General features: G+C 41.1%; 2 protein-coding genes and 1 pseudogene across 2 annotated transcripts; 1 reads left to right on the plus strand and 2 right to left on the minus strand.

Annotated features, from left to right (window-relative positions):
* Positions 1–255: 255 nt before the first annotated feature.
* On the minus strand, positions 256–1,717 carry LOC147450120 (thioredoxin Y, chloroplastic pseudogene; annotated as a pseudogene).
* Positions 1,718–3,046: 1,329 nt separating this feature from the next.
* LOC147450121 (uncharacterized) lies at positions 3,047–5,092 on the plus strand. Its single transcript, XM_086520655.1, has one exon. The coding sequence runs from the start codon at positions 3,782–3,784 to the stop codon at positions 5,090–5,092; it is 1,311 nt and encodes a 436-aa protein (XP_086376781.1). The 5' UTR covers positions 3,047–3,781.
* An 8,661-nt stretch (positions 5,093–13,753) lies between these two features.
* LOC147450122 (uncharacterized) lies at positions 13,754–14,176 on the minus strand. Its single transcript, XM_086520415.1, has one exon. It carries the CDS (start codon positions 14,174–14,176, stop codon positions 13,754–13,756), a length of 423 nt encoding a protein of 140 aa, XP_086376541.1.
* Between the last annotated feature and the right edge of the window lie 8,796 nt (positions 14,177–22,972).

Consider the following 22,972-nt stretch of genomic DNA (forward strand, 5'->3'; position numbering starts at 1 on the left):
AGTTAGGGGTCGGCATGGTGTATGTGTCTAATTTGTTAAAAATTCCCGAAGTACCTCTCAAGTTTCAAAAATTCGTAATATACCCCTGTATCATTTGGGACGGGTTAGCCTTGATTTTTGCATATACTTATATTTATGACAATGAAGTGTTATTTTTTTATTTTCTAAACGAAACTTTTTACTAATGCGGTCACAAGTAGAGACATCTGTGTGAAAAAAAGATGAGCAATTTCATCTTAAGAGACCACAATACTATGAAAAGTTGCAAAAAAACTTCAAAATTTTGTTTTTCGAGATGTTTACTACGTTACAAAATGTCATGTGCGGTCATGACAGGAAAACATTGTTGAACGAAAATGTTGTTTCCAACCCATATAAATTTCCAAGCAAGGTGTACATTGGAAAATTTGGAAAAATTTGGGAATTTTTGGTGGTGTATATCGGGAAGTTTCGAAATTAGAGGGGTATTTTGGGAATAACCACAAATTAGAGGGGCATTTTGGTGATTGGAGATTGGAGGCGTGAACCCTCTCTCTCTCTCTCTCTCTCTCTCTCTCTCTCTCTCTTTGGTTTGAAAGTTCGACCTTCGAAGACCTTTGCATTGAATACTTGTACAACTGCATACAAAGATGCCAGAAGCTAAGCTCTTCTCAAAGAAATCTGAAGGGAGTTATAGCCCCTCCATAACAAGCCTCTCATCATTTCGCACTTGATGCGGCTGACAAAACTCCCTCAATGTGCTTGATCAAATCTGGTGCTGACAGAGCCCCCTCCAATCTGTCAATTGGCTGGCCATTCTGGAAAAGAATGATTGTTGGAAGAGCTTGTACACCATATCTGCTAGCAATAGTTGGATATTTCTCTGAATCGATCTTCACAATACGAAGCTTGTCTTCAAAGCACGGCCAACGTCATCTAAAATAGGAACCATAAATTGGCAAGGTCCACGCCAGGTAGCATAAAGGTCGACCAATCTGTGGTGTTCAACAAATCATCAAAACTGGAGTATGTCTTTTTAGCAGACTGGATCCAAGAAGAATGATGACGCCCAGACGAGGGAGAGGAATCAAGAAGACTTGTTGCAAAGCTGCTTTTGCAAATAGAAAAAAGGGGTCGAGCAGCAGCATCTTCCACCTCCAAGCAAGCCTTAACGGCAACATTCCTTGAAAATGGCACCACGCGAGAGGGTGGCAGGCAAAGCTCACCACACAAAGTGCGAGGAGCAGCATAGGCTTGGGGAAGCTGCACGGACACGAAGCTCTCTCTGCTGAAAAAAAGAGGGCAATGTGTGTAACGCTTCCATGGTAGTGAGCTTGTTGATTCTCTCTCTCTCTCTCTCTCTCTCTCTCTCTCTCTCTCTCTCTCTCTCTCTCTCTCTCTGTGTGTGTGTGTGTGTGTGTGTGTGTGTGTTGGGCGTTGGGCTTACGCGCCGGAGATGCCAGTCAAGGCGTGCTGCAGGCAGGGTGATATGTATTGAGGCACGACAGGCCAATACGACAGATTCGTAATGCAGAGCAGGACGCAGGCGAGGTAGTGATGAGGTGGAACAGGGCAAGGGGGTGACGGGACAGAGCAGGGGGTGACAAGAGGGGCGTCACAATGCTACAACAATGGCCAGGTCACGGCGCACTAGCCCATGAAGCGCGACAGAAGCTACAGGCCTGCAACCAGAAGGGCGTTCAGACGGAGAGGTGACACGAGGCAGGACAGCCTGGTGCAAAATTCAAATAGCCTGCAGAATGAGAGCAGCGCTCTCTCTCTCTCTCTCTCTCTCTCTCTCTCTCTGCGCGCGCGTGCGCAGCAAGCCCCAATTAGGGTAGAGGAGCCAGAAGATGGCCGGGCCCCAAAAGAGAGACACTTTTTAGAGACATTAATACCCTTAAAATAATATGATTATGTTCCAATAGTAGTAAAACAAATCAACGAGGAAAATCGTTGAGTCTTCCCACTCGCACGTCTCATGATCGGCTCTCCACCTGCACACAAAAAGAGAGAGAGATGCTCAGTACTCGTACACACGTCACTCTCCTCTTAGTTCAGAACATTTATGAAAGCAAACACGATCAGCTCATTAACTAAACAAATTCTCATTATCAAATGTGACACCCCATTTCTTTCAAGGCCTCCAACTTTTCCTGAAACACAGAACACAAGTTCAGCCAGTCACTACCAGCAACAGACGATTCAATACAACATTCAGCCAACAAAAACAAAGCAGAGGGTTCAATCCAATCTCCAGATTTCTCACGCCAAATCAGTAGTAGCAGGTATAAATAACAGGATACTTGTCAAATTTTTTATGCTCTCTGAGTCTACACAACCTTTTCCAACTTCTCATATGTCTACACTTACTGTGAATCAGCATGAATCCACAAAAACTAAGGTGGAATAACATGAATCCAGAGAAAAAAAGGCGTTCAACTGCCTCTACTTGAAGCAAAAGAGTCAGAAGCCTCTTTCTTTACATCAGATCGACCAAAGATATGCAAACCATTTCCTATGGTTGGTGTAGCTCCTTGCGAATGTAAGGCTTTCTTGACAGAAAGGCATCCCCAACTTGTTGAGCTATTATGTACATCACTTCTTCTACATAGGAATGGTGGACGTGTTTGCTGCTGTGGAAAAGTTCATGTGATGCCTGCCTTTACATGCAAGATTCCAAGGAAGAAGCCTCCTTTCATTAGTCCGAAGCTTGTTGATTCTACCTCACAACCCCAAAAGAGGAGTCCAAGTCCCGAAGCAATTGCTCCACTTGCCCCAAAGAGGAAGTTCTCCATGAAGGAATATTCACATCTTCTTCAAGACAAAAAAGATTAGTCATTTTCTTGGACAGGTTAAGTCCTCTTTCTTCTTTAAATCTTGTTAATGCCTACCAACGTCTTTTTTCAAAGTTCAAACCACTTCTTTTATCCGTAGGTTAGCTATGGCAAAAAGCAACGGAAGAAGCACAAGGGCTAGCAGGCAAAACACTTCAGCAAATCAGCCCAACAATGTTTTTTCATCGACTAGGCAGATTGATAAAAACAGTGGAAAAAGACCCAGCAAAACAGCAAAAAGAAGTCCTCCTCTTGCACGCCAAGCCAAAGCGGCTTTCCCAAAAGCCACTACTCCAAACATTTACATCCCCACCCTACAAGCCCAGGAAGCAAGTGAAGACATGTGAATGACGCCCAAGAAGCCAAAGAATCGTCCCAACCTAACATGGACAGCACACGATATGGCAAACGCTCTTCAAGCACGTGAAAATGGGCTCTCCTTACACAAATGCTCAATGCAATTCGGCATAAGCAGAGCTGCCATATCCAATTGGGAAGAGGGCAGGACGCAGAAAAAGAAGAAAGGACCATCGACGATACTCTCCATGGAAGAGGAGGAAGCATTACTACAGTGGATCTTTTTGAAGTGTGATTCCGGGCATGGAGTCTCAATCATGGATGTGAAGCTAAAAGTAGCGGAGATTTGCCAAACTAGGGAAACATTGTTTACAAACGGCATTCCTGGAAGAAGTTGGTGGGAAGGATTCAGAAGAAGACACCCAAAGCTGGTCTTTCGAGTCTCTGAAAGCTTGGATCAGTCAAGAGCAACCAGATTTCGACCGGAGATAGTCAAAACATTGCATGACAACCTTCAAGAGTTGTATAATCAAAATCACTATCCTCCCTCACATATTTGGAATGCAGATGAGACCGGATTTCAAGGTTCTAGAGACAAAGGAATGAAGATACTTGCAAGAAGAGGGACCAAATCTGTTTATGGAATCACTTGCGATTCTCGTGAGTAGATGAGAGTTTTATGTTGTGTCAATGCAGCCGGGAGTGCTATTCCAGGATATTACATATTTAAGGGCAGTCAGATTAATGGAAATTACATTCAACACTGTGAAGATGGGGCAGCAATGGCCGTTCAAAGGAAGGCATGGATGACAGGAAAACTCTTCCAAGCTTGGCTTCAACATTTTGACGATGCTATCTCTCAACAAATCGGTAAACAAAATAGACATCTACTCATTCTTGATGGACATGGGAGTCATGTCTCCTTGGAGGTTGTGGCCAAAGCACACGAAGCAGGCATAGATATCATAACGTTACCAGCACATACCTCACATAAGTTGCAGCCCCTAGATGTTTCTGTTTTCAAATCATTGAAGGTTCACTTCCGCAAGGAGAGAGCTATTTGGCAGCATAGGACAGCCTCATCTCATGCCAGCAAGTCAGAGTTGGCCTCGATTGTCTCAAAAGCTCTAAACTCATCCTTAACCTCGTCCAACATCATGGCTGGGTTCTGTGCAACAGGTATATGGCCACTTAATGCATCAGCAGTAAAGTTTGATGGAATGCCGTGTAATCACATTAACATTACGCAAGAGGTAACAATAGAAATGGATGATGACTTATCTCAAGTTCCTAGCACACCCATGCAAGGAACCATTGAAGAAAATGCGTCTCTTGCCCTAAATTCCATGGCAAATGAAATCCTAGAAGAAGATGGAGCAGCCATGCCTCTGAAAGAGGAGCTAGCCAATTCCCTAAGCTTCACTCAATTACTACAAGCTGGTGACATTCCAACAAATATCACCATAGCAACAAAGCCATCTGAGCTCATGGGTGGACACTTTCACCAAAACATTGGAGGTACTGAGCTATCAGTTGGAGAAAGACCAGAAGGGAATCAAAGCAAAGGTAAGAATATGCCGCAATCTGAGCTCATGGGTGGACATTTTCACCAACACATTGGAGGTGATCAGCTATCGGCTGGAGAAAGACCAGAAGCGCATCGAAGTGGAGGTGAGAATATGACGCAATCTGAGCTCACGGGGGGACACTTTCACCAAAACGTTGGAGGTGCTCAGCTATCAGCCAGAGCAAGACCAAAAGTGCATCGAAGTGGAGGTGAGAATATGCCGCAATCTGAGCTCATGGGGGGACACTTTCACCAACACATTGGAGGTGCTCAGCTATCAGCCAGAGCAAGACCAGAAGTGCATCGAAGTGGAGGTGAGAATATGCCACAATCGGAGCTCATTGGGAGACACTTTCACCAACACATTGGAGGTGCTCAACTATCAGCCACAACAAGACCAGAAGTGCATTGAAGTGGAGGTGAGAATATGCCGCAATCTGAGCTCATGGGGGGACACTTTCACCAACTTATTGGAGGTGCTCAGCTATCAGCCAGAGCAAGACCAGAAGTGCAACAAAGTAGACTAGAAAATATGCCTCCAACATTAGAAGTGCAACCTCGGAAAGAGTTTGGGGATGAGAATCAACCTCCATCATTAACCATACAACAAAAGGCTTCCGAAGAACACAACCGTATTATTGATATACTACACGTACCAATGAGAGAAGTGTGTGTCAGACAAGCAAATCGAGAAGCATTCGTAGACTACACCAATAGCCTTATTCTTACCTCCTCTCAATACATTGAAAGTATGAGAGCAAAGAATGCTAAGAAAGAAGAAGTTGCCAAAGTGAAAGAGGAGAAGAGATTGGAAAAGGAGAAGAAAAGACTCAACTCACTTGCTGAGAAGGAAGTAGCACGACAACGAAGGGTGGATGCTCAACAAGCCAAGCATGCAAGGAAAGAATGGGAAGCACAACAGGCCTTATTTCAAGGTAGAATGAGTTCCATTCTATGGGAGCAAGGTTCCCTCGAGGGTTTGCAACTAAGACCACTACACATAGATATGCCATATCATGCTTTTGCCCGCAAGCACCGTATGGAGAAGCTGAGAAGATTTCGACAAGCTTATCAGCAAAGAAGTCAGTAAAGCCTGAATTTTTGTCTTGATTCAACGCCCATGTATGCAAGAAACCTTCAATGAATGCTTTTGTATATATGATGTACTGGATGTCTAAGGTTTATGTCTCAGAGCCAACAGTAGTCCTGGTTGCAGGTTTTTTTGTATCTTTTTGCTCTCTTTTAATATAAATTTCACCCGCGCTTATGGTAAAAATAAAATAAAATATGGAGTTCATTTTCAAGAATTTAGCATGTGCTTATACAAGCCAGTTAAATTGATTGAGAGGCTATTAACATATCTATCTGTCATAGATCTGCTTGCACCGCTTTATCTCCCTAGGACACTACTTGCTACAATAGCTCCTTGGTCTACTTGTCTTTTTTTAAAAACTAAACAACGGTATCCGCATGACCCTACCCCTCCTAGGCTCCTTGGTTTGCTGGCGCGGACTGGTTACAACAGCAAGCTAGGTAGAGATCATCTATACTATATATTAAGGAGACTGGTTTTCCAATGTCACGTGTCAAAGTTTGATGCATCCGGTGAGTTCCGGTTTATATGAGTGAGGGGGAGAGGGGGAGAGAGAGAGGCGGCCGAAGGCGTCCGGCCGTAGGCTAGTTTTTATAAAGAAAACGGCTTTGTCGTCATCTAGGGTAGAGGAGCCAATATAGAGACGGTCAAATTGGGAGCTAAAAAAAAGGCTAAAATTGTTGGATGATTTCAAATCTGAGGTGCTAGGTAGGATTGCCATGTGTTGGTGAACATGTGGAGGTAAGATGATGACTTGGCACTACTCATAAGAGGCTTTTTTAAGCTGTTTTTTATTTTCTTTGTAACTAAAATGGGGGTGAGAAGTGAGCCGGACCCGCCCCCTCAGATGGTTAGTAAATCTCCAAAGCGTGTTTGGGCAGGTTATACCACTATACGGACTATTGCATTCCTTTAAAAATCCTCACCAACTCCTTTTACGAGCAATTGCTGAACCAATTTCTACACGCTCCTATGAGAAGCAAGAAGCAGCGGTATTCCCTGGTGGCATTCCCTGGCGGCATTCAGCAGCGGCATTCCCTGACAGCATTCTCTGCGCCAACTACACCCTTGTTACTACCGTTGCACCGCATCCCTTACACCATCCTGAGCATCACCTTAACCCATCAGGTCATCTACAAGCGGGCTGGATGGGGAGGCTCATTGTCATCGTAAATGGTGGGCCAGAATAGCGAGAGAATCATTATGGATGGCAACAACTGTCAGCTATTACACCCCCCGTGCCACCTGTGCCCCTTGTAATGCCTCCCTTCAGCTGCATCCCTTAGCATCTCTTAGCTTCACCTTGAGCCATCGAATCTAGTGGAAATGCTGCCACAAACACAAGGCACGAAGTTGATGTTACTCACAAGGCAATTAGCTCGATGGAGTCTCTTACTGAAAATTGCCTCCTTTCAAAAACCTTTCTGGATTGAATTCCTTAGCATCATCTCCCAGGAACATCAAAGGTTTCTCCACTTTGGTCTTCTGCCAGCTTCGCATCTTCTCCAACCAACAACCCACTTTGGGAGTCTCACAATACATTGCAAACGAGGTTACTCACCATCACTGAAGACACTTAAGACTTTTTGTAACACCCAGTGCAGAAAGAAGGTAAAAACACACATGCTCACTTCTCATAAGGCCTTTTCACAGATCCCATGTTGCAATCATGGTGCAAATACGTAGTGCATCAAAGGCTGGATCTTCATCTTCAACCGAGAAGTAGGCCTACAATCCAGGTGCAAATATGCAATGCCCTCCATGACACCCCAAAATCATTCATTGATGAAGCTCGTGTCGGAGACTTCGGCCTCCCTAAACATGTGGATGCATCGAGGGCTACACAATCAGCTTCAATGGGTTTTGGAAGCTCATATGGCTGCATTGCTCCTGGTAACTGAATAGCTCTCACAAATTTGCCTTAATTTTATACATTTTAGTCTCATTTTTGCATAATTGTCAATTTCGGTTTGAAGCCGTTCCATGTAGTAGTGCCCTTTGTTAATCCTTTCCTCAAGGTGGGCAATTTCTATATCCAGCTCATTCTCCCAATCATCTCGGGCAAAGGCTTTGTCTTCCATGTCGTTTCCTCCTGCTCCCCAAGACTGAACTCGATCATAGAAATTCTCTGAATCCCTCAAGATTTCCTTCTTAGTCTTGTAGAGGTGACTTGATCATGGGTGATCTTCATATCTTGCACATTAAGAGAAGAGAGCATGGTTCTCAGAGTAGGTGTCTGGTAAGCAACCTCAAACAATTTACAATTCCTCATGCGCCAGATCAACCAAAGAAATTCAGAACGAGACTTATTCCAAAACACTGATAGGACTCCTGCATAATTTCTTTCTTTCACCATTGTTGCTCTTGTATCAATCTGCTTAGATTTATCTTCGCTCGATTTTTTTTGCTCGATGATTAGAAACCCCCATAGTACCAAGACCGTCACCTTGGTTAGAACCAAGCAAATATGGGCCATGGGGGATTCTTTACGTCCTTCCTCGCTTGCTTATGACTATTGCCACATCCTCGACTCTACTAAACAAGCGGGTCATAACCAAGCGAGTAAATACCTTAAAGTATTAAATGAATAACTAAGCCTCTTGCATGGTTTTGACCAGGCCTCTCAACGCACGGGTCAGAACCCGGCAAATAGGGGCCTCAATAATTTCACAAAGGAATCCTTTGCTTGGTTCTAAACCTCTGTGCCGAATGGATGTGGAGATACCATGCATTGTATTGATAAATTCTCTTGGTTCAGAATCAAGCGAAGAAGGGCCTGAAGAATCCTTCAAGCCCTCTATTCACTTGGTTCTGACCCCAAATGGGAGTGGGTACAACATGAATAGTATCAAGATGATCACGTTGATCATGTTCATTATATAGTAGTAGCTATGTATTGTTGTTTCTTTCAAGCTAAGGCAATGATGATGGTGAGTGTTGGGTGATGCTCTGGGATCTCCTTTAAAAATTACATGTTAAGATTTTTTGCTAAATTTTTTGGACCTAAAGGAGTGGTGCCTTCCTTGTCATGTCATGGGACTTTAATTTTCAAAAACCTAACCTACGCTTTTTACACACCCTCTTTGTAGGGTCCTCCTTGAACACTCATGGCTACTACTCCCAAATTATTTGCGAGTTTCTCTTCTGCTCTCCTCTGGCAACCATGATCTACGTCGCTACCATCAAAGTGGTGCCCATCTTCGAGTCTTCAACATTGGATGTTAATTGTCATAAATATTTGATCCGCTACTACCTCCTTAGTGCGCTTCGTTTCCTCATAGACCAAACCTCATTCCTTCTCTAGATATAGCTCGCACTGAACTTGAGAGGACATGAGATACTGGCGGTACTGAGGTGGGGACAAAAGCACAAATCGTGCAAGCTAATAGATATACCAGACTTCAACGGTGAATCTTCAACTATGGAGGACATGATCTGATTATTTCCATCTTGGGGACGTTGTATGATTGAATAGAAGTATTTCCATTGCTTACAATGGAATCATGATTTTACAGGCGGGCAGAAAAGGAAAGTCGGAGAAGATTGGGGAGTTCACCATAGTTTTCTCTACGTTTTCCAATATGAGCAAGCTTCTATGGGTGCAGGAACCTTCTAATCCAAAAATATGGATACCTGTGGGTCTATTTAACCCTCAAGTTGCTCAAACTAGCTTTGCATCCCAACAAGCAGCCAAAAAACTCCTCAACACAACTCCTCCTGATGGTGGCATGCTTGAGCGATTTGTCTCCGCAAACTCAGCCTGCTTTGTAAAGTGAAGTGCTCCATAGTTTAAACTAGCTCATGCGACCTGTCTACCGGCAAGTCTCGCTCGCTCTTACCACCTCACTCTGTATGTGTTTGTGTGTGTATATATATTTATACATCTCTCCATGACACACACATGATCGACACTATCACCAATAACCTACAAAACTTATTTACCCATTGTTCACTCTATCTTTAGCCCCTTTAGACTACTCCTGCTACATTTAAGCTTGTTGCATCTTTCTCTTCTCCTTCTCCCTTTCGCAAAGAGAGAGAGAGAGAGAGAGAGAGAGAGAGAGAGATTACATAAAAGCACATCACTAAAGAGACATATTTCAAAATAAAAAATCAGTTTACATTATTGCCAAAAAGGCTCAGGAATATATCTGCATAGCACTCTTAGTCGTGCTATTTCAACAGGATCAAGATATTGAGTTGGAGCTCTACAAACTTCTCTTAAATCTATTTTTTGAACTCAGCTCAAGTAATCTTGTAATGATGAATCAACCCAAGCTCCTTTAAGAGCATGAGCCTAAGATTGGGAAAGAAATAGGGATCAAGCAACTAATGTAAATTGTGTCCAACTCTTCATCTACATATGACCCCCAAATAGTGTAGTTTTTCTCTATCACTTTGCATGCCCATTGCCATTCTCATTCAGCAGGTAACAAGCTTTCTTCAGGGAATCAGCAATAAGATTTTTTTACACTTGGAAAAATATTCACAATTTTGTGGGCCATTTAATTGGCTGCAAGAAAAGAGGGCAACATTAGTACTCAAAGCAAAAAATTATAGAGAGAGAGAGAGAGAGATGATCAACATGGCCACTACTTGTTAAAAGTGCACTTAAACACTTTAAAAAAGTATAAGCACAATACGAACACTTCAATTACTAATCGCCATGCCAAAATAGAGCTGAATTGCCAAAAAGTGTCAAGAGATCCATTAGGTCAAAGTCTTTACAACAACGTCAATGTTTTTTTTTTACAACGACTCATATTCCACTCTATAATTGGACGGTTGAGGATCACTCCAATATATCCCATTGATAAACTTCACAATTAATTTCAAAACTTCAAGCTTTTCATCTGAAATATAAGATTTTTGATTGTGATATATCTTTCGCAATTGAATATCACAACCATAGACATTGACATAATAAATATCAACCATATGTAGTTCTTGTAGGAATATCATCAATTTTATTTCTCTCAATTTTGTGCCACTTTGCATAGTGAAATGCTTAAGCGTCGACAAGTTCCATACCACCCATCTGCATATGAATACACCCAATGATGCCACCAACACCATGCACCATTTCCTTGACAAATGTACTCTTCCTTAACTTTTAAATAGATTAGCATCTTTATATGTATTGAGAGAATAGCCAATACATCATGACCTATCTTAACCTACATTAGCAATTAGCAAAGCTCTCTCTCTCTCTCTTTCTCTCTCTCTCTCTCTCTCTCTCTCTCTCTCTCTCTCTCTCTCTCTCTCTCTCATTCTCATTCTCATTAACCTATGTAGAAGATAAAAACCCACTTCAATAAACCAACAATAAGTAAAAGACTATGGTCCTTAGAATGCATAGACAATGGATCAAAGTGCTCGATCATCGAGAGAAGTTGAGCCTACGACACACTCTACTTGGAACTCTCAAGATCCAAGGTCCAACATGTCGAACATTGCGATCGAGGCATCGATGTGAGTCACCCACATAATAGATTCTAAATATCCATTCATTCACTCCATAGGGACTGTATGAAAAGTTTCAATTGAGAGGCCTTTGCATGCCTAACTCTTGTACGGTGATTTTCATGTCATCTATATCAAACTCTATGTGATAATAACCTACATCACTTCTAAAATATCGTGATTCATATAATGCTAAGACAGAATGTCTGCAATAATATTGAAGCCTACAATGAAGATAACAACCAACCATTCAGGCATAAAAGGTAACAACACATTTAGTGTCACATGGATTCAAGTTCAAGCTATACGCACCGAAGGATCCCAAAATCCTCAATAATACAAACAATACCCTCAGCATGTGCAGGACCCCTCCACAATGGAGGATCTAGAAGAAAATGTCACAAAATAAATACCACAAAGTTCTCATTCAAGGTAAAAGTAAATTTCAAAGATAAGATTTTACATACCTCTAATATAAGAAGGTACATCATTGAGGGTGGACAAAACCATGATGTATCGTGCCATTCTTTATCTGCTCTAATAGTGGATATTTAGAAGTTTAAGAGCAGAGATGAAATAGAATAAAGAAGACTTTGATGATGATACTGTAGAGAATGCTGTCCTTCTTTCTTTTGTTTAAGTGAAGGATTTAAGAGAGAGAGAGAGAGAGAGAGAGAGAGAGATGAAAGCAATTCAAAAGACTTTGAAATTTCACAACTTCACAAAGATGCTTTGAATGTAGCAGAGACAATACAAAAGAGTTATTCAAAGTGTAGCCTTCGAGAGACCACGTTAGGGATTCTATAAGTCCAAGGACCTATGTTGTATACATTTTACAAGATACGGGGGGTGTTTCAAATTGAGTAAATATCCTCAATCGATATGGTGTAGTGCGGTCTCCAACAACACCCAATTGTTGTGCATTGACTGGCCTCTCGTCACTAACAAACCAAATATTAACTTGAATTTGACGATGCTCGTGGTCTGAAGAAAAGGCAACATGGTAGTATCCAAGAACTTCCTTAGACATATCTCTACCTAAGTATAGCATTTCATAAACACCTACGATGATAAATCCTCAATGGCAATGATCTCTGCAAAGGCATCCATGAATTATGTAGATCAATAGAAGCTTGAAAATACCAATATATGATATAAAATCTCTTACAATATAATATGAGTTGTATCAAATAAGATCACCAAAAACATAGCAGGAAATCTTCCCCTCCATTGCGGTGGATCTTCAACAAAGTAAGTCAATGTATAAGCCAATCTTCTCAAGAAAATAATAGGTCATGTTAATACACTAATTTAAAAAAGAAGATAAATACCTCGAATGAATTCAGTGATGTGACCCACTACATACGATGCACTGCATTGAGGATCCGTTTGTGGCCAATACTTTGATATGAATAAAATTTAACATCAAGTGTGTCTGACTTGAAGTGAGAGCCACAATGTCAATTTGAACTTATTGTTATGAGTTTTTTAGCTGTAATACTTCCTTGAATACAATGTTTGGAGTGTAGTAACACTCTGCTTGAGTGTTTTCGGTAATGACAGCAATCCTCATAGAAGTTGCACTTCACACACGTGACATTGCAACATACAATTGTCCGTGAGAGAAGATTGATGATGCAAGATATAGACCAAGAATTCCCAGTGTTTGCCCTTGTGCTTTGTTGATAGTCATCCCAAAAGCAAGCCTGATTGGAAACTGACGACGCTTCATTTGAAATGGAAGCCCTGATGGTTTCCAATAATAAAGTCAATCCTTGGAAGAAAAACTCTCTCTCCAATATTCGATTCTATAACTATGTTTGCCTCAATTACCTTATGATGAAATTGCTTGCATATCAATCTGGTCCCATTGCATAATCCACGTCTTCGATCCAAACTTCACAGCAACATGATAGGAGCATTTTCTTTCAAGACTAAAGCATGAGGCGAAAAACCACCACCAAGAGTAAGGCTATTCAGATATTCAATTGTGTACAAATGTGTGTTTTCCTCTGACATACAACTTGAATCTGCACTCAGATACTCTTTGCAAACTCCATGCATTCTTTGCAATGCATAGTCATTGATTAAATCCACCTCTTTATTTTGCGGAGCAAGTATTGCTCAATCTCTGGAAAAACTTGCATGATCTTGCACATGACACAAATCTCCATATATAAAGATTAGAAGATCTGCCAAACTATTTCTTGGAAGCATCATCTGTGAAGGTATTTTGACTCTGTCTAAGTCTCCTCCATCATCCATATCCCCATTGCCAATATCAAGCACACAATGCAAAAAACTTTATCGAAGTGAATTTGAACTGCAATCAAGTATACGTATATTTCTGGTAAGCTTCAGTATCTTCGTATATTTCCATATGTGAGAATGACACAAAAAAGCATTTACAATGTCTGTACGACTACCTTTTGGTATAACAGGTAGTAATTGTCGAAAGTCGTCTCCAAGCAAAATGACTTTTCGACCAAACAAAGTATCTCGCTACATAATATCTCTTCAAGTTCTGTCCACTGCTTCAAATGCATAGCGATGTTTCATGGGAGCTTCATCCCATATAAGTAAAGTTGCATTCCTTAGAAGTTCTGCAAGTTGACTATTTACCTTTATATTGCAAGTTGCTTCAAATTGAAGCTCTAAAAGTATCTTAAACCTAGAATGAGCAGTTCTTCCATTACTCAAAAGCAAAGCTACAATACCCAAGGCACATGAAAGAGCAACTCTACAAATTCCTTGCACTTGTGAAAGAAGTGCATTATATAAGTAAGTATTTCCTGAGCCACTAGGACCATCTAGGAAAAATACCTTCCCTGGATGTGTGTCAACAGCTTGTAGCACTTGGTGGTAAGCATCTCGCTGATCCGCATTTAAGGAAGTCTCCATACAATTTGCTATACTACATTGTTCATCAACATTGAACATTGTTTCTTCAGCAATAGCACCATTTTCACTTAACACAAGGTTGGTAATGGGACACTTTTATGTCCTGTTAAGTGACCATTTTCCTTGAATTATGTCAAGAGTTTCAAAATGGATTTTGAGGTGCTATCTGTCTAGAAAGTTGTCTCATGAGCTGAAAAAAACTCGACATTTTTTTGGAATATCAATTCCATCTTTAACCTTGTCCTTGCACAACATTTCACAACCTAAACTGTGTGAAAAAACGGGTCCTGTTTTTGGCTTTTTTCAAGTTTTTGCAACTATACCACTCTAGAATTCATGTTTGTGAGGTCTATAATGCTAGAGAACTATCTTTAGTAGTCCTCAACATGTCGTGATGCTTCTAGGGAGAAATAGATGTTAAAGTTGTAAGTTATGACCAAGTTACAAAAATTATCAAATCCTGTTTTTTAGCCAATTTTAGCTCTTCTATGATTTTTTTGGTGGCTTTCATGATATTCAAATGCAGTTTTGATTTTCTATGTCGCATATTGTAACATAAAGCTAATATTCCTTGAGTTTTGGGGCACCTAATACCCTATTTTTCATAGTAGACAACGATGGTTGATTTTTTCAATTATAGAAGAAAACGAAACATTCTAGTATATCAAGTATAGCTTTTTCAATATTGTTAGTTTCTTGTGACAACTACATGCATTTTGTAGGTAGTAACCATATCTAGTCATAAGGATCAAATTTGGCTAGATATTGAGTAGTTTCTATGGGATTCTACAACTCATAATGTTGAACCCAGTTTTTTCATGTTTGCACTTCATCTTTGTCCCCAAGATTCCCCTTGGTAAGAGATGTATTAATCTTTTGACATGCTCCATGGCTCCTTATGAACCTAAAGGACAATAGGGAACTAAGAAAACATGCATATATTATTTGTATTGAACGTGGCTATAGAAACTTTGATGATAGGTTTGCAGAATGGTAAAAATTCAACTTTTTTGTACCTATTTCTTTTTGCAAAACAAAAAATAGTGAGTGAGAAGCAATCATATGTTCTGATCACAAACCCATTGAAGTTAACTAGGGAATTTATCTCAAGTCCTACAAAAATCCCTAATCTTTTTTTTATGCAACAAAACGTAAGAAATGCCTGTTTTGATGAAAATGTACTGGTCCATCAACTTTGGAGGCTTGGTGTGACCAAAAGATGAGAAATTTTACAAGTTTCTTATTTTTTCCTTGTGTAGTAGGCCTTGAACTATAACCTCATGAAAGGATTTTACAAAATGAGTGGATCTACTATGGTTTTGGAGGTTTTTTTCAAAACCTTGAAAGGACACTTTTATGTCCTGTTAGGTTACCAACCTAGTGTTAAGGATACCATTGTTGAGTCTTTTGTAGGCAACATAAAATCACAAAGCCTCTTGCCATGTTGTTGCAAAAAGCATTCTATATGAATCAAAGCTTGATTTTTTGCCCACATCAAATCGCACACTTACATTTGAAATACGCATCCTTAGGGCATAAACACCAGATGAAGTGGCTCACAAAAGACTAATATGATTGCAAACAGTTAACTGCATTCCATTTTGAAAAAAAGATGCCTCTTGGAGGCAAAGAGACCATTCATCATCATCTTGCAATAATCTTCTAGCTATACATGCCTCCTTGTGTGTATCATAAATGTGACCATCATACATCCGCAAGTCTTCAAAAGACTTACATCCCTTGAAAATATTGGGAAGCATTTGTAGGTAATAAACCTCACCAGCAGTAGGGACAATATTATACATTCTTGCAATATAAACACCATGTAGTCGAGGAGACCATGCCTTTCAACTTTTATTCCATACCCAACCATTTGGAAAGTCAGTTTTGATTTGTAGCAAACCATTCTGTCAAGGTAGTGTTTTTTATTTTTCTCATTATCTAGCAATTGTGATACATCATCACCATCTTGAAATGTAACCATATTCTGCAATGAAGGTGTACTTGCAATCTTTGAATAACTGGCCTTTCACTATGCATGTCAACGCCAAATACTCTCCACATAGCCTTAGATGCAGATACATAACGTGCATTGAGATAACTCTTGATCTCGTCAATATCTCCTTCACAATCTTGAAGAACAACAGTGGCTTGATCATGTCCCTCATAGAAATACTTTTAAAGATATTTCACACCAGTGAGACAGTTGAATAGATCTCCACATTAATATGGGCTTGGTATCTCAGTGATAAGAGAGGGTTGTAAGGAACAACCCAACAACTATCTAAATTGTAATTTTTAGACGAAAAAAACCTTCCATCATCTCGTCTCATATACACAAGATATCCACTTTTGTTTACATTCGTAGACCTAGAAAATGTTTGTGGAAACTTGAATCTACACTTTCCATCGACCATACATGGAGAACTTGGGTTCAAAGGACCACATGGCCCATCAACATGACTACGACTCACTACATCAAATAATTATGGAAACACATTCTTGTCAGGGAGCTCTGCACAAACCAACTTGTCATAATGTAATGTATCTATGGGTTTATATTCGGATGCAAGTATCAACAATATATGAGCATGAGGAATAAAACTCAATCTGTGAAACATGTCCAATCAACTCCCCAAATAATACTTGCTTGATAAGTAAATGCATCATATCTTGGAATTTTTGATAAAACACTCGTATAGTCACATTAGGACGATCAACAACACTTTGTCTAGGTAGTAATGCATCATCCGTTTCCTTCCATCGTGCATTACATGTGAATGTGATGAGAGATCCGGTTTACCCCTACTATGAATTATTTCCATTGCATCTTGAAATAGTTGGCACATATATTTTGGACCTTCAACATAAGATGAAGGAAAAACAATTCTACGGCCAACATTTTGACCTTCAGCCCTCTCTAACCCATCTCTAGCCTAAACCATGTCAACCAATCCTTGGTACACTTCACCACGAAGTTTTTTTTGGTTATCTCGCATCCACAAAAGCCTTGACTCCTCTAGAGTACTTTAAGCATCCACGACATATTGTTGCAATAGCTGTTAGCGGATATGCCGCAACGGACGTCAGCACAACGAGAACTCACCTAACAAGATTTGTCAGCTAAGGACGAAGCTCGACCCGCGGGCACGTGGAAGCAAGCATAGGGTGTCAACCTACACTCGACCGACTATTGACTACTTCCTACAGAGGTCTCTACCCAATGTCTAAGTTACAGCCTTCAAGAGTACACAAGAGGAGATTTCCTACAACGCTTTCAAGAGCCAAATACCCATCAAACGTTCTCAAAATGCTACAGAACTTGAGGGAAATCCTATTAACACCAATAGTTCGCTCTCCCTAAGGTCCATGAACCAAAACCCCAACCCTAAACACCAGGTGCAGAATCACGTAGGATGTCTGGTCAAAATTTACAGGTCGACGTTTCTGAAAAGTAAAGTGCCTAATGTGTAGCTCTACTCATTGCAAACGTGTGGATATGCTGAAATGCAAAAATGGACAACGTATGCTCACCGAATCACCAGATATAGCTCGTGGATCGATCTCGCAAAGTCGGGCCGTACACCTGCAATGTAGGTGTTCGCGTGTAGCTCTCTCTGGGGGCAACACACTGCACTTATCCGCACTTGATTCCGACCACCAGTGTGCACGTAGCGTCAAGATAAACTCTCACTCTCTCTCGTACACAAAGTACGCTCAACTCACACAGACAAAAACTTATAAAAATGACAAAGGGTTTTTTGCATTAAGGTCAAAAGTGGTATAAATACCTTACAATCTCAAACCCTAATGTTCCAATTTAACCATTTACTAAGTCTAAATGTCAAAAATGGGATACAATTTGGAAGCTTCTGCAAGCCTCACTATTTACAAAGGTGAAATGGTGGTTTCTTCTCAATTAAGGAATGATTACAAAGGAAATTAGTATCCCGTCGGGCAATCATCCTCCGTTGAGTGTGTCCAGCCGCTAACACTCCCCCACTCCTAGTTCATGTCATCCCCGACATGACAGTAGAGTTGCTTCTTCAATGGAGGCTTTCTCGCATCTTGAGAACAGACTCATACCGTGCATGCTGGGCCAGTAATGTAGGGCCGAATATATTTGTATCATTGGTGAAGAAACCGGTGTAGAAGGCTTCTTCAAAGGCCTATAGATGGTACGAGGGCAAAAACATTATTCGCTGATAGAGGGCATGTATCACCTCATGGGAAGGTTGAGTAGACATTTCATATGCACATCTATATGTGTCTTGGAAGAAGAATATGATGTCTGTTGCCTGTCCAGGTTTAAAGATCTCAAAATAGTACCAAAAGGGTTTTACACATTTTTCTGAGCAGAATGTAAGAGAGGTCAGGCGAGCCAGTGAACAATTTAATGGCGCCCATTAGGGTTTTCACCATATATTGCTCACTCATTCTCTCACCTGCCTTCAAGCCTGGCAGCTTTGGGTAGTTGAGCCACATGGGGTGGCTTTTCTTTAGCAGCTCTTGTTCTTTCCAGGTCCGCCTCCTTGGTAGAGGGCAAAAGCTAAGGTTGTCTCTGATTATTTTAGGTGCCTCTACCAGATGTACTAAATACTGTGGGTATTTAGTTAGCCATGCCTTTCTCCATTTTGGTTGAGAGTCCACAATAAGCTTAACACCTTCTCGTTTGGTGATATCTTCTTCGTATAGTGGCATTATTGGCTCCTCTTTAATCCTCTTGTTTATTATAGCAGCTTCATACTTGAGAAGAGGATATGGGAGAGAGGGTTGTAGACATTCATGTCGAACGACATTTGCATCTAATTTTTGAATGGTCATAGACTTCAATACCCTCTGCTCCCACTGCATTGCTTCTTTGGCGGTTTCTTTTATGGCCGCTTCTATTGCCTTTTGTACATTGTCTTCTTCTTCTTATGTCAGATCCCTGGGCTCTTGGGATGGTCCCACAAGGATGTCCTCTTGCATTGTTGTGTCCAATGGATCTGACACATTGTCTATATCAATTCCTTCCATAGATGCTGGCCCTGTGCTCAAGTGTGGCTCTTCAGTCTACTATTGGCCTTTTAGCTCATCAATCTGCTTTTGGTATGCTTTCTTTTCCTATTCAGCATTGGCTTTCTCAGCCTCTTCTAACTTCTTCTTGGTGTCTTCATTTTCAGTTTGCATCTTCTTGAGATCCTTGTCCATCTTCTTTTTCAAGGCTGCTAGCTCATCTTTCATGGCCTTGTTATCATCCTCCAAATGGCTTTGCATCACTAGGGAGCTCTCGGCCAACATCAATCTTTGTCTCTTCTCTAGTGTCAACTCCTTTTGGAGTTCCTTCATCTGTTCTTCATACATATCCTTCTCTGAAGCAGTGCTAGTTGAGGTAGCAGCTCTGACTCTGCCCGAAGATTCCCTTAGCCTCTGGATTGTCTGATCTTTCACTTTTATTTGATCTTTCAGCTCTATAACTTCGTCCTGGCTGGTCTCATGTCCTAGATCAGCTTTTTCCTTAGCATTCCTCAAAGTCTCCACTTCTTTGGACTCATCAGCAAGCTGGAGTGTCAAGTTGTCTCTTTCTTTCTTTCTCCGCATCCGTCAGTGATTTGCTGATTTTCTTGTACTCCTCCTCTGCTCTTTGAAGCTTTTGGTCTGCTGCCTGACTCTGACTTTCCAGCTCTTGGCATCTTTTTAGTGCTGCTTCCAGATCAGCTTGCAACTTGGCTTGCTTTAGTATGTTCTCTTGGTCCTTCTTTTGCAGCGAGTCCACTTCGGCTTTTATTTGAACTTCATTTGCTTTGAGATTATCACACTCAATCTCAGTGGCCATAGACCTCGCTCTAAGCCCCGTGAGTCTTTGCATCACTTCATCCCAATCATTGGCTTGTGGCTGTAAATCCATTGTATTTGTGGCCATTTCCTTCAACTCCACCAATCGAGGGCTCAGCATATATTCTTTGGGCCTAGTGCTAGATAACTCAAAAGCTGCATTAGCTACCTCTTCTCGAGAGTATCCAGCAGCTAGTAGAGCAAGGAATATTCTATAGTTTTTTTCTTCTGATCTGGCCTCTCATCTTTTGGTTCAATTTTTGCCTTCTGCTCTTGCTCTTTGTTCTCCTCTTCCTTGGAGTCTTGTTGCCCATCAGATTTGTTCAACTCCTCAGTTTGTCGGGGTTGAGGAGGACTAGGAGAAGGTGGTGATGGTGGAGGGCTGGATTCTTGGCTTGATGGCGGGGTTGGTTGCTTCTTCTTGAAGTCCCGATCAGCCTTTGTTTTCCTCTCTCTTTCTTGCCCTTCCTGCTCTTCTAGCAACTGCCGTCTCACATCATCAACTTCTTCTTTGGTAAAAGGTATGTTTGGGATATTCTCAACTGTAGCATTTAAGATCTCGAAATTCTTTATATAATATTCAAAGCGATCCCTTTGAGTTCTTCGAGAAGATCCAGACATAGCCTCAAATGAGGGCTTCCATAATTCGCTCAGATCCCCTTTTAGCATCCTCTTAGCTCTGAAACTCTCCATTAGTCTTTCTAGACTTGCTGCTTTCTGTGACTTTGTTTCCTTTACTGGCACTTGTAGATTTTCTTTCTTCCCCTTCTTGGGCTGTGGTGGCTCTTCTGGCACTGTCTCTAAATGGAGCTTCAACCTTGTGGCTACCCTTGGAGCCTTAGGAGGCTCTTCTTCTTTGTCTTCCTTTAGCTTGAACCAATAATTTTGGGAGGGAGGTAGAGGCCAATTCCCCTTGGCATGCAATGCTCCATAGATGACTTTGGTTATCAACTCACCAGGCACAATATAAGTGGGATTTTTGGTCTCCATTTTCACAAGGTTGTCGTGAATGTAAGCGGCATAGTTTATCTCCCTCGGGCGGCTCTTCTGCATCGCCCAAGTGAAAGTGGTGGCAATAGCTCCAGGTGGCATCCTGTATTTCTGTGGCCACTTGGTACACATGTGGAAGTACTGATTGTATAATTGGCTCATGATGCCACCTTCGGGTTTGCAATATATTCAAATGTATAGTTATTTTTCTTCTTTGAGTAGACCTTAATGTCATCCCGTCTCTTAGTCACACTGTCTCCTTTGTTAGAGAGGTCAAGTGCTACTGCCACCACCTTCTCTGTGATGACAATCATCGTATTAGGCTTGCCTTGCAGATCTGTAACTCTAGCTATGCCATCCTCTTTGATTGTGGTGACAAATCCCCACACTCTTTTAACATCAATCCCTACTGGCAAGGCTTCAAAGTAATTGTGTAGATCCAGTTTCTCCAAGTAGTCCCCCATTTTGCTCTTGACAAATTCATTGATCTCTTGAGGGATCATGGGTAGCTCCATTGCATTTCCCTCCGGATCTTTAAACACTCCTTGGTAGATTCTCATATCATTGGTTTCTAGTAGGTCATCTTGAATCCAAGTGCTTGTGGGCTTCAGGGTTCCCTCTGGGATAACAAAAGGCTCCACTTCTTCTACGTAGTCCTTGATAGTCATCCTCTTCTTCTTTACAAGCGACTTTGTGGTTGCCATGGATCCTGTTGCACTCAGTAGTCCAAAGTTAGCGTTTTTTACAGATTAGCTGATAAACTGAGTTCTGACTACCCAAATGACTTGAAAATTGAAATAAGAACTCAAAAGGGACTAGGGAAACCATGCATGTGCCCACAATAGATTTTTGGCTGAAAAATAAGCATGTAGACAGTAGGATGTCTACCTTCTTTGATTTTAATGAAACTTGACATGCTTGTGGCCCTTGGCGTGTGCAACATGGCTATGTACTTGGAATTTGGTTTGGACATCAAAAAGTGCAATTTTGAGCAGATTTAGGCTTTTGGCTCACAAAATGGGTAGGATGTCCTATCTGGATGGCAAACGATATCCAATTGGATTGAAATTTGATATATAGGCTTCTTATACCATGTAAAAGACTCCCATGATGTCAATTCCTGCACAGAAGGTCAATATGACCCTGGAGACATCCTACACGTAGGATGTCTCTTTTCTCAAAATGCCCCCATTTATGGTTCTGTGGGTATCCCTTAGCATGTAGAACATGGCCCTGTTCTTAGATTTGGATTTAGATAAGCATTGGTGTTGTTAGGAGCATCTGAAGTGTTTTTAGGCTCAAAAAAGTACATCTTTGAGGTTTTGGGGGCCAAATGTGATGCGTCTGGCTTGAAATTTGATATATGAGCTTGTGAAGATGTTATAAAGAATCGTGGAACTTAAAAACACCAGTTGGAGGTCAAATAGGGCATTTAGACATCCTACGCGTAGGATATCTATTTCATTATTTTTTATATCTAACTCACAGTTAGCTTGGCAATGTGATAATGAGTATATTGTGCAAGTTTCATGTGATTTGGACTAGTTTTGGTAGGTCTATGACCCTTTATTGCCTCTATGCTCTGACTTATTGTTTTTTGATGCATCTAAGGTCAACTCTTGTCCAAATGTGATGAAACTTGATGGCTAGCATGTATAAGCTATGTAGAAGCTGTGTATGAGGTGAGATATTGAGTTGGGTGCCCAAACATGGCCTTGAGACATCCTACGCATAGGATGTCTCCTGATGAATTCTTTTGGAGAAGTGCTACTAGTATATGCCCTTAGCCCCTTGAGTCCCCTTCAAGCTTTATTTCAAAAAATGATAGATAGAAACTCCCTGTTTGGCTTTCAGAGCCTCTAAATCGTTTTTTGGCTCTTGGAGTGCTTTTCGGCGATGAAATTTCTTGATGTTAGTCTCCATAGCTTCATGGTTCCTTGGAAAACCTTGCCATATGGTTTTTGTTGGCTTTGGCTTCACTCGAGCTCTGTTTGGCGATTTGTCGCTCTGAAAGCGTCCATGATTGTG

The sequence above is a fragment of the Adiantum capillus-veneris genome, chromosome 9, assembly GCF_014529385.1.
Source record: "Adiantum capillus-veneris isolate H3 chromosome 9, ASM1452938v2, whole genome shotgun sequence".
Taxonomy (NCBI): Eukaryota; Viridiplantae; Streptophyta; class Polypodiopsida; order Polypodiales; family Pteridaceae; genus Adiantum; species Adiantum capillus-veneris.